General features: G+C 33.1%; 1 protein-coding gene across 1 annotated transcript in view; it reads right to left on the reverse strand.

Moving 5' to 3' along the window:
- The window catches only part of LOC147068362 (rho-related GTP-binding protein RhoE-like), a 207,726-nt gene extending 196,760 nt beyond the window's left edge, over window positions 1-10,966 (reverse strand). The window contains exon 1 of the mRNA XM_085952717.1: window positions 10,658-10,966. Within this exon, the coding sequence (XP_085808843.1) occupies window positions 10,658-10,801 (144 nt within the window). The 5' untranslated portion in view covers window positions 10,802-10,966. The remainder of the gene's footprint in view (window positions 1-10,657) is intronic.
- Window positions 10,967-12,446: the final 1,480 nt, after the last annotated feature.

Raw genomic sequence — 12,446 nt, forward strand, 5'->3', positions numbered from 1 at the left:
GTACACAGATATTTCCAAGGCATTTGATCGTGTTGATCACGATATTTTATTACAAAAGCTTTGTACATTTGGCACGTCATATAGTATAATATGTTTTTTTGCTTCTTATTTGAAAAATCGCCGTCAATTTGTTGATTACCATGGGAATGAATCGCGGATTTTTAGAACAAACTCTGGTGTTCCTCAAGGTTCAAATCTTGGCCCAATTTTGTTTTTAATATTTTTTGATGATATTGTCAAAGTTATAACCAATTCTTCTTGTTTGCTATTCGCAGATGATCTTAAACTTTTTCGAACTATTGAAACCCCATTATGCTGTGCGATGTTGCAGTCTGACCTAGATGCTATCTCGCAATGGTCTATCTTAAATAAACTTGAATTCGCTACCTCCAAATGTAATATTATTTCATTCACTCGTTCAAGGCACACCTTATTGTTCCCATACACATTGTCTGGTATAATATTGAGTAGGGTAACGGAGATAAAAGATTTGGGAGTATTGTATGATACAAAGTTCACTTTCAATCAGCATATTCTTAACATCAGTACTAGATCTAGCAAAATGCTTGGTTTTGTTATGAGGGTTTCAAAATCATTCGAAAACGTCCGAGTGCTACGTACATTATACGTATCATTTGTGTTGAGTATTCTTGAATATGCCAGCATTATTTGGAGTCCTAATAGGTTCATGCACACAATTAAGCTGGATCGAGTCCACAATAGATTTCTTAGATTTCTCTACTTAAGAACATACGGGTTCTTTCCTTATGATAATGACAATAAAATGAATTTCCCGACTCGTTTTCTTCTGGGTATGCTATCAATGCAATCCCTGTCTACCCGAAGAGTGATTGTTCTTTTAAAGCATTTCTTTTTACTTCTTCGTGGGTTCATTTACAATCCGCATATACTGGCAAATATTAATTTTCATGTTCCCACCAATATCACTCGCAGCTCCACGGTCTTCAAGATACCTCGTCGCAGGACAGATGTTATGTTTCATGATGCTGTGTATCGTGCAATTAGCTTATTTGATGGCACCATAAAGGTTGATTTGTTTTTTATTAATTATATAATGTTTGTAGACGTTTTAAATAGGATAAATTTATAATTGTATATATTATCATATTTCTTTAATATTTACACATGCTGTCTTTTCCACTTTCTTGTCATATTAGTTGTTATTTGTAATTAAGATATTTTTATATATTTGTATGTATTATGTATTATGGCGCATTGGCCAAAAGCTGTAATGCCGTAATACTCTTTTTTATAAATAAATAAATAAATAAATAAATTTAATACACACTTCGGAAGGTTTTTTATATTGCACGACACCTCGCGGACTTTATTCCATTTCACTGTGGAATTATCATTAGCCGTTTTCCAATTTTTTGCTGTAACTAATGGCTTAAAATCCAGTCTTCATAAGACATTTCATTTATTTAGTATGGGTGACCATTCACTTTCACACAGCGAATTAACATGACCCATTGTTCAGGGACATAGATAATTTTGTGTTTTCTTGCATTTTCTATTGTTGCATGCATTGAGTCCCCCTCATTTTATGTATGTCTTTTCTCTAAAAAGCTATGGGTATTTCATTTGCTTCCCTTTTTGCCTCTGACTGATGCCAAATAAAACAATGGCCCTGCTTCTTACCAATATCTTACACAGTAAAGTTGTATATTTTCTCTTATAGTAAAAACTATTAACATCGGACTGCAGGGTCTGCAAAACTTTCTGCAGGTCGAAGACAGCCACACAAAGATGTTGGTCGGTTACGCATTTCTCTTTGTCACCATCTTTTAATGCTGTTACTTAAATTGTATTAGTTAAATGGGTTTCATAATCATTTTTTTTAAATTTCTTTTTCATTTTCTGCTGCGACTTTATACCTATTTCTCGCATATCTCACACTGGTCCTTCTTCGGTTGCTGGAACGCATTATTGAACTCACTATTAAAAACATCTGAGTACTGACGCAAAGTGGCAGATGTTTTGGTGTTGTCTTCTTTCAGCTATTCTATATAGAGCCTATGCATTTTAGCAATGGAAAGGTCGCTATCCAAGTATAGTTTTCTAGACGATTTTTGGGTATAATGAGACTCGACTACTGGAAAACTTAGTACCTATGTGGTCTTGAACCGTTTCAATAATCTCTAAAGAAATTTTATTTACCCTTTTTACATGTTTTACTCGCATATCTGCCACTATTGCACCTCCTTCATCAAGTTTTTTACACGCAGTAGATACCATTTTATCAGAGATTCCCAATGTCTCTATAAACATCTTTTGAAAAACACGCATGTCAGAAATATTACAATCATCATTCACAATTTTTATGAAATATTGTCGTGAGACGTTTCGCCTAGAATTATAGGCATCGGAAGCTCTTATTTGCTTCTTCGGAACAAATTTGACGTACCAGGTGATAAAATTCCACTGTTTTTCACAATCTGGTAATTTCCACAAAGTTTCAAATATTTTTTTTCGTGCTTCATCGCATATATTTGTCATGCATTTAATTTTATGACAGTTCAACCTAAAACCTGCTCCCATGTACTTGGCAACCATAACTTCATCTTTTCTAGTTTTATATTCTAAACCTCGTTTATGATTCTTTTTAGATTTATTGACAGCCCACTGTCAGGATTTCTCATGCGTTTTCGAACAATCTTTCCCCAAGGTGTCACCTGTCTTTTGTGAATACCAGATGATTGTTTTACTGGATGCATTTCATTTTTGATATCAAGCGAATTTTCCGGTCTCTGTAAATGTAATATATAGTTATTATATTACCTATCAGGTATTTGTACATCAAGATCATCGGATATTTCAAATTATAAAAGTATGTATTTTCATACAGAGTTTGGTACTAATTCTTCCAAATTAGTAGCATCCGAAGTATCATAGAATATTCCTGTCATCTCATCAAGGTGCATCATAGGCGTCGGTGTATCTTGCCTTTCAAAATTAAAACGTCTTATATTTTTTTGTAATGTGATTGTTCGATTTACTAATCTACTTACTAGTATCCATTATGGGCAAAGATCCTCCGCTTACCATTTCCATTATTATTTTTGTTCTGTTAGAAATCATTTTGATGTTACATCGTATAGTATAATATTATATTCACTTGATTATCGCAGTGATACGTACGCACTTCAAGAAATGTCAATCAACAAGTTTTGCGCCATAGACATAATACTTCCGGTGAAGACAGACGTATGTCTGACTTGTGGCCGGTACATCAAAATAATATCCCACGAAAACGGCAGTAATTCAACTTACTTCTGTAATACATGGAAAAAATATTAGTATTTGACATACGACTAATTTTAAATTGAATTTAAAGACAATCTATTTACGTTAGAGTAACCACTGTCTCACAGAAAAATAGAGAAAAATTTTCTGCATACGAAAGTGGACCTAACTCAAAAACCCAAAAAAGGGAGTTACTTCCGTCTTACATGGAGCAGTCGATATGTAAGCACAGCTAAGAGAAAGTCAGTTGGATAAAGCCACGGATAGTATCCATACAACCTCAAGTAAAGGAGTCTCAAAAATTTCTTCTGAACCCTCTCGACCATAAGGCCATACTTCAACTGATGCGGTGCCCAAACAATAGAGCCACTCTCAAGCTGCATAGTTGAAGCTTTTAGATGTATCTGTGTAAATTTTGATATTCTCAGACGAATTGGAAAGGACTAAGAAATTCTACGTAGTATTAAAACCAAAAAACTACAGTACCTTGGACCTATAGGACAAAAGTACAGCATTCCCCAAGTGGTTATAATTACAATGAAAGAATCAACGGTAAACATAGCAGACGATAACGCCTTATTGAACCTTAATGATTGGTAAGAGTGCTGCTACACCGAATTCTTCTAAAAAATAGATCTGATTGTGACCGATCTCCGATTTTGAATGGCATGAGAATAAGTAGAATGATGTTTGTATTAAAATGGATTGTAAACAGTTTCTATGAGAGTTCGGATATCGCTTCTGGAAAAAAATACATATTGTTTATTTCTTCAATTTACGTTTCACCCAAAGCAAGAACTAATGGTTTTATCGAATGGCAAGCGACCATTCCTCGTAAAAAATATGATAATATTGTGACCTTTGTCACGTTGATCTCTTTAAAGCCAACTTCTGTTCATTCTTCAATACCAACGATTAATTCTCTTATATTGAGATGTTCAAAACCTCCGTTACTACAGTTTTTATGTGTACCTACTAAACTTGTTCCTCATAATATTATAATATGCTGATTTTATTTTACATTATTTTACTTATTTCCAATTTTATAAATACTTGCTATTTTTTATATATTATAATATTTTACCTGCCTGTAATATTTTATTATTTTTATTCTGTGTGCTATGTTTAACTGTTTTTTTTTAATATGTGCGTCCACCGTATATAAATAAATATAAAATATACGTTAACCCCACTCCAATGGTAATTGATTTACTTTTTTAAACATCTTAGGTCAGCGGTGGCGAACCTTTGGCACGCATTAGTGGCACGCGAATGTTTTATCTTGAAGAGAGAGAAAAATACCTCTAATAATAATAAATGGGATTGTATAAAAAATAACATCGGATTGTATAAAAAAAAGCAGGCAAATACTCTTCAAAAATAAACATAACGTTTAATGTAAATATATATTTACACAGGGCGATCATTTGGCTTTATGCGTCATATATAATATTATCGCACTAACGGCTCGTCTTACGTGAGCGACGTCGGCGAAGCGATGAGCGGCGCGCGCAACTCAAACGTATTACCGTATAAACGTACAACAAAAAAAAACTGTTTACAAACATTTTCACACACGATTATACGTTTGAGTTGCGCGTGCCGCTCAACGCTTCGCGCGACTTCGCTCACGTAAAACGCCCCGTAACCACAACAGGTGGGGTGGAAGCCGCACCCGGATCGATCGATTTACAATGCTTAAGACAACTGTAGCGAGAGAATGCCTCATCTGATCAGACCAATTCTGGTATCGATTGGTGCGTTAAGAACCAACATAAGTAATAGGTACAGGAACAAACAATTTCATTTCTACCCGCAAAAATGACTGTACCAAATAAGAAACAAACAGTAGTATTAATGACAGTTTCATAATAGGTGCCGTAATTGAAAAAAGTGATAAAGCTATATTATGTGAGTGGTATCTAGAACATGACCATTTTTTTAATAGAATTCTTAACTATTTCCCCCATGAAAAACTACTCGGCACGTCAGACAGCCGAAAAATAATGTTGTAAAAATTTTGACACGCGTACGTAAAAACGTTCGCCAACCCTGTCTTAGGTCATCTGATTCTAAAGACTATTCTAGTCCTATATACACAATACCTCCATGAACAAATGAACATTTAAAATGTTTTGGTGTAGGTACCTTAATATCCATGCTTTTCTTTTGTACTCCGTCGCAGACAGCCATGTAGGACTGTAGGTAGATTAACTACATTTTAAAATATAAATTTGTAATATAATTTAGGTACTTACTTAACAGATGTTACAATTGCTAAGATATAGTGACGGTATTAACATCATTGTAAAAGCTGTTACAAGTTTTACGATACTCCCAGATGAGCATTAAACTAGACACAATAATGGGTTTTGGAGAGAGCCAAGACCCACAATGTAGAACCATAAAAATAAGTCATATATGATCGAAAACTACTGTTATAGCAACATCAATATCACACCATAATATCAATTCACATGGACGTACTAGAATTCTGATGCACACACGATTTATTGTTACATTATTTACACCGGTACACGCATGCGATCATTAGACGAGCCGAGCCTAAGTTGCAGCATGATGAATGAGTTTAGAGCAGTCCCACGCTTGATCTGTATTTTTGAATAACATAAAAGATTTCGCCATTACAGTGTGGACGAAATAAGCATTTTGTTTCGCGAACCGAGCACGCTGCATGCATGAAATAATATGACGTAATGTAGTGACGTATTTCTAATATTTATATTATTAAGGTGTTGAACACAAAACTACACCCACAGAGGCGAGCGCTGTACCATCTACTCCACCATAGGGTTAACGAAAAACTACAATAATATCCCATACCCTGCATAGATTTTTCATACAACTAAAGACGACACCGTGCTCCATAATAAAATTGCAATTGTACTATGATATCTTTCGTATATTGGTCTACATAAACATGTCATGATATAAATATTATTTGTACCTGTATAATCAAATAAAACTAATCCAGCTGCGAGATTCTATCTATATTTCACTCACTGCTTGACCAGTGGCGTGTACCCTTTAGTTTAGATGCTTTAGAATACTTTAGATCAGTCCACCCACCCACGGCCCACCTACATATCGCTGAGGTTAAGGGCAGTGTGGTGCTTTAATGTAGTGTATCCTAAATTATACACGGGAGTTATCATTTAAGTAAGTATATGATCAATCATCATATTATAGGTCTCATATCAAATTGCAACGCACAACCGCATATTTAAAATATTGAATAGTCCTGAAACAAAGCAGCGCCGCGGGAGATTTTTTTTACTATTAATAAAATAATGTGAAAAGTGCATTAGCAAACTAACCAATAACTCAGTAAATAGATTTTTGTTTGCTTCAATTTATCTGGCGCAGAAATCATTTAAAAGTGGAAACATGACGAACTTATTTTCTTTGTAATTTTGATTTCCAAAGCTCCAATTTTTTATGGATGCCTTCACTTTATCTTTTTAAATCAGTGAATGCATTAGTGGTTCTTGCATTGATTTATTCACTCAATTTTTTTCAAATTTCAACCAAATAGACAAGTTTAACAACAAAATTATCGTTCCTAAACAAATTTGCCTCAAATTTCAACATTATGATTTGACCCTTTTATTTCATCGCGCTTCACAATAGTGTAGAAGTAAGTGAGGAATTAAAAAATTAGTCTCCATATTTTCAGACAGTTTTGCAAACAACCATTTATAGGATTGTTTTTATGTAGTTTATAAATAGCGTCCGTTTTATGAACTATGCATTTGCAAACTACAAACCTGTGGCTACATTAATTGTGTTAATCTTTTCACGCCTCCCTTTGCAACATTCCGCGTCTCCCAGTTTGGAAATCGCTGCTTTAGATATTGAGCATTCCCAGTATTAATCGTCTAAGTACCCAGGTTCTAATATGTAATAAATTTATGTACTTATTACGCAATTCTACGGTCAATTCTTTTAAAGGTAATATAATAAAGTATTATGGTTTTCAAACATTTCTTTTTATAATTCGATGCATACTACAATATAAGTATTACTAGCAGTAATGTAAAAATGTTTGAACACCGCAAAGCTATCACTCTGCAATACGTACCGCTCATAATAATTACTTCGTCGGCCACCCACCTAAAGATTCAAAATCTAAGTAGATAATGTGTAACAAATAGTATATATAACAGCATCTCTACGAGCACGCCACTGGTAGAAACGATAATATATTTTCTCTATCGTTACATAAATACCTATCAATTCGATAAATGTACGTCATCTATAATAATAGTAGTGTTTCCCAACCGCCGGTCAGCAAATAATGTTGTCGCCCATTTTTAAGATTCCAATTCATTCAAAAAAATAAATAAGTACCAATTTTAATGCTTTGGATAGTCGCGTACAAGAAGAAGTTGGTTCCAATTTTTTCACGTCAACCGAAAAGTCGTTTTAAATACAATAATTTAAAATTTAAGGGCATAAGTTCAAAATTTCAATCACAGAAAAAAGGAACCTAATCGAGTTATCATCTGATGTCACTGATGTCCACACATAAAAACAAATACGGCCTTAGTTTTGGATATCACTGGAAAAAGAATAATAATGCATTTGGTTTTCTGTGATAAAAATACTAAGCCATTAAATTATTTAAAAAGAAAAACACTGAAGCTACGGTAATCAACTAATCTAACAAAGATCACAGCAACAGGTTTCGCACTATTTTTTAAAAAACTAAATTTAATATTGCTTTCTCAAAATCCAGAAGTTTTATTAATAAACTTTATTACTAAAGATTATTTCTATTAACAATGGTATAAGTATACAATTCTGTATTCATAATCAGATTATTGATTAATTAAAAAAAAATAGTTTGTATTTTGACATTGCGGTCCGCGAAATAATTATCTGGTCCGCAGGTATCAAAAGGTTGGTAAACACTGAATTATACAGTAGAACAATAATACGAGTATACAGTGAGACCAGTTTGAAATGAAAAATACCACTAAATTTGGTTTATTGTGTCCTTTGCAGGCTTCCACCTCAAAAAAACAACAACATTGTTAGGCCATTGATTTAGTTGATAAACAAATCTGCGCAGAGTACCAACTGTCGTTACATCTCGGTTGGTACTCACTTACGTAATCCAAACAATCAAGTCGACGAGAAATTCTCATTTTACAAAAAAGTTTATTTTTTAATTTGAATAAATGCAAATTTATACCATCTTTTCTTGTTGGAATGCAAATAATATTACTACTTCGCTTAATAAAGCTGATGTCAAGACAAGACCTCCTCATACATATTCTAATTTTTAATCTCGTTTTATAAGTATAATACTGTACTTTCTGTAGGATTTAAAATTTAAAAATGAATTGATAAGCATTAAAACTACTTTGGCGAAAATATTTTTCAGTGAATAGGCGGGTTAGAATTAAGAATAATATTTACAGCAGGATAACATTTTCGACTGCTACTTATCAATTAGGCAGTTAATTAATAATTGATTTTTTAATATTTATGTAACACTAATTACAATAAACACAACAGTCAGTCCACAAAGAACGGATAAAGCTAGGAGGGGTATCAAAATCGAATAAAAACATCTATACCGGTATTTCGGTATATTATATTGAATACCGGTATTCGTTAAAAACATCAATTAAATGCTTTCATGACACCCTATTTTTTTCTCGGTGGCGTGGAAATGTTATAAAGCCAAATTCGTAAGCTTCTCCGTTCAAAAAATATTTTGTGGTGGATTTTTTGTTATTATGTCTCCGTTTCATGTCATTCAGTCGTTTTATACAAGTAACTACAGTTTGTTTGTTCAATGTTAATACCGAAAATACCGGTATTTAAGTATCGATGAATATGGATCCCGGTTTTCGGAATACCGGTATTGCAATCCCTAAGTAAAGACAGCAGATCATCACTTGCTCGGACCCGGTTTCGAGTACCGAATATGGAAATACCTTTAGCATTGGAACCATGGTAGGGTGCACTTGAAACAATATCGTTAACAAAATAACGACTATACCTGCCTATTAGAATAAATACAAACCATGGAACACTTGGTGACATGCAAGCCACGTCAAATAAAATGAAATTTCGAAAAGATCCTACAAATTACGAAAATGGTATTACTATTGCTACCTGACACGATGAAGAAGAAGGTCAACAATAATAATTTAAATACACACTTTGATTGAATTTAAATAAATTAAGCGATCGGTTGCCTAGTTAGTAGAGCGATCGTCTTTGCTGTGGGTCACAGGAACGAACCCGCGGCTGCAGCGCAGCTTCTGGTACATGGAATCCTCGAGATTATCGCTCCGTCACGTGGAAAAAAATAATTTAACGTTTTGCGCTAGGTGAAACATATAACAGAAAATCTAGCATACTTATTTATATAAAATAAACTGACATATTTTAGGACAATTATCGAGCGTTTCGGTTTGTAAAGTTTTCAATTTCGAGCGCTGGGCTGAAGACAAAATGCATATCGTTTTATCAATGCATGTTTTATCCAGTGTAAGGACCAAATGGTTTAGGCAAATAGGTAACAACCATTCCTCATAAACAAAAATGTCAGTAAAGGTTATATTTTCATTTTACTGCAATTACCATAATATTAATATAAATTATTGGTCTGCTGTAATAATAAATAATTAGCATGTGCAACATAATTAATCATGTTATCAATGCCATTGATTCAATGTTAACATGGTCGTGATTTTATGACGGAATATGAAATATCTCAGTTAGCGTAATTATTGGAATTACGAGTACCTACTTTCAAAAAAACAATTTGATCGGTAGTTACCACTCAAATGTTCCTCATAAGTATATTTCTGATGTTTTTCAAAATTATGTAGTTAAAATAAAAATACCATAATTTTTAAATCGCGTGTACCGATTCAGTCATAATTTATGTATATATAAATATATTTATGTTTAAATTCTTTCTGTTGTTTAAAAAATAAATAAACTCGTCACAGATGTAATTATTACGTATTTTTATATTGTCGTAATATTCATAATAACCCAATCAAAAAATGATAAACTTTTTTCCCAAAAGTAAAATTAAATTTGCGTATCTATCTGAAATATTTGACAGTCAGTATGGTAATTTCTGCGGTAAGCTTACTACGCGTATACTTACTTCTCAGATTTATTATAAAAATTCTGAAAAATAATAAAAACTCCCAAGTACGAAATACATCAACCTGATTTTAGATTCTTTTTAAGACGCTTTCAAATTCTGCACTTTATGGCATTTATTACAGTCTGTAAGGACGTAAACAAATGCTCGCGCGTTTTTTTCAGCTAAAGAAAAAAAATCCTGCGGCATAATTGGGTTGTAAAACGAACGACATAAAATAATGAAACTCACTTCGCTGAATTTGTCGGAGATGAACCTCTGCACCAGTGACGTCTTCCCACATTGCGTGTCTCCGACCAGCACCACCTTCACTTCCATCTCCTCCATGTCCCTCCCGGTCGGACTCTCCGCCATTTTATTCTTCTGTGACCACATATCGAACTGGATTAAATTACTCCACAATCATAACACAATCACAATCACCAAACTAACTCACTCAGAATGATCTGAACTCTCACTTAAATGGTCTCTGATTCATAATAATCGAATGGGTGGAATATTTTGTTTCTTCCGAAGGTCGTAAAATGTTTCCCTTTTCCGGCAATATAGTCCATCTGTAAATAAAAAAGAATCTCTTTTCAATACACAAACTCAAATGCGATGTGGTTATTCAAATCGTAAAACGGCGATATGGGAGTATAAAAATTGGTTATTGCATGACATCGTGAAAATTTTATATCACCATAGAAATAAATGGATCCTAAATGGCGTGCTTGGGAGATTTTTACGCTTTTTAGCATGCATATTAAATTTCATTAAATTATGTCTTATTTTCCATGGGTACCATATTATCAAGTTCAGGAGCCTTCTAAACGTATAAGAAATATTATATCCTTACAACTTATTACGATGTGACATACATAATTTAAATACTTATCGTTTATAGAAAAACATTTAAGTTACTTTATTCAATGGGTATAATAAACTATACCTACTATACACCAGGGCCAGATTGATAAGACATGTATGGAAAATGTTCGTATCATTTACACCAAAATAATTTTCACATTTATTTATCATCATCATCATCACGTTGCAATCTACTGCTAAATAAAGACTTCTTCAAACTCTCTCCACTTCTATCTGTTCCTTGAAATTCGGTGCCACGTATTTCCTCCCAATTTACTTATCCATGTTATAAATGGTTGACAACTAAAAATAAAGTATTGTCATAAACGTGAATTAAATCTATTGCCGAATATTGAATGACTCGAAGAGCGTTAAAAAATAGATAAACACAACATGCCAAGTCTTATTTTTTAACAGTTTCAAAATTACAATATTAATCATATGATATTTATAAAATACCTATATAATATGCATTGTTCGTCGGTCTACCTGTACCTATGTCTCCCCGTACTCTGCTGAGTCATATATATATATATCTATACTTATTGTACCTCAGATCCAGTATATCGTATGTCAAAAAAGACACTTTAGGAAAAGCGCGCAATTTAAAATTATTCGACCGCTTGATATCTATAGATTTTTGACTTTTTAGTTTTAGGAATATCAGATTTCTGTAATGAATAGAGGAACTTAAAATGTGAATTGGCAAAATGGTGTTTGTCTACAATTATTTACTAGATGTTTGGATTGGCGTGGTCTGCTATTAGAGGGAACTAAATTACACGAAGATTAACGCCGCTTAGTATAGAACAGTAGTAGATACTTGTTACAAAGTAATGTAGAATGACAAAACGTAAAAACCAATGTATATGTATATGAAAAATAAGGAAAATAAACATTTATCCTATACAATGGAATTTTGGAGAAGAAAATTTATTGTACCACAATATTAGAGTTCAATATATAATGTGACATTACTATGGTAGGTATAAGATTTTATTATGTTCATTCTATGTACGTATATAGAATTTCTTTTAAGAATCTTAAATATCACCTGATGCTGAAACCAGCGAGGAAATCTTTTCCCTGGTGTATCAGCGCATCTTTGTAAAACTTTTAAAAATATTTTTGATATGAACACTTCCGTAATATTATGTACTTCCCCTTTGAT

Source organism: Rhyacophila brunnea, unplaced genomic scaffold (genome assembly GCF_057557595.1).
Source record: "Rhyacophila brunnea isolate RB1 unplaced genomic scaffold, BYU_Rbru_1.0 scaffold_3, whole genome shotgun sequence".
NCBI lineage: Eukaryota > Metazoa > Arthropoda > Insecta > Trichoptera > Rhyacophilidae > Rhyacophila > Rhyacophila brunnea.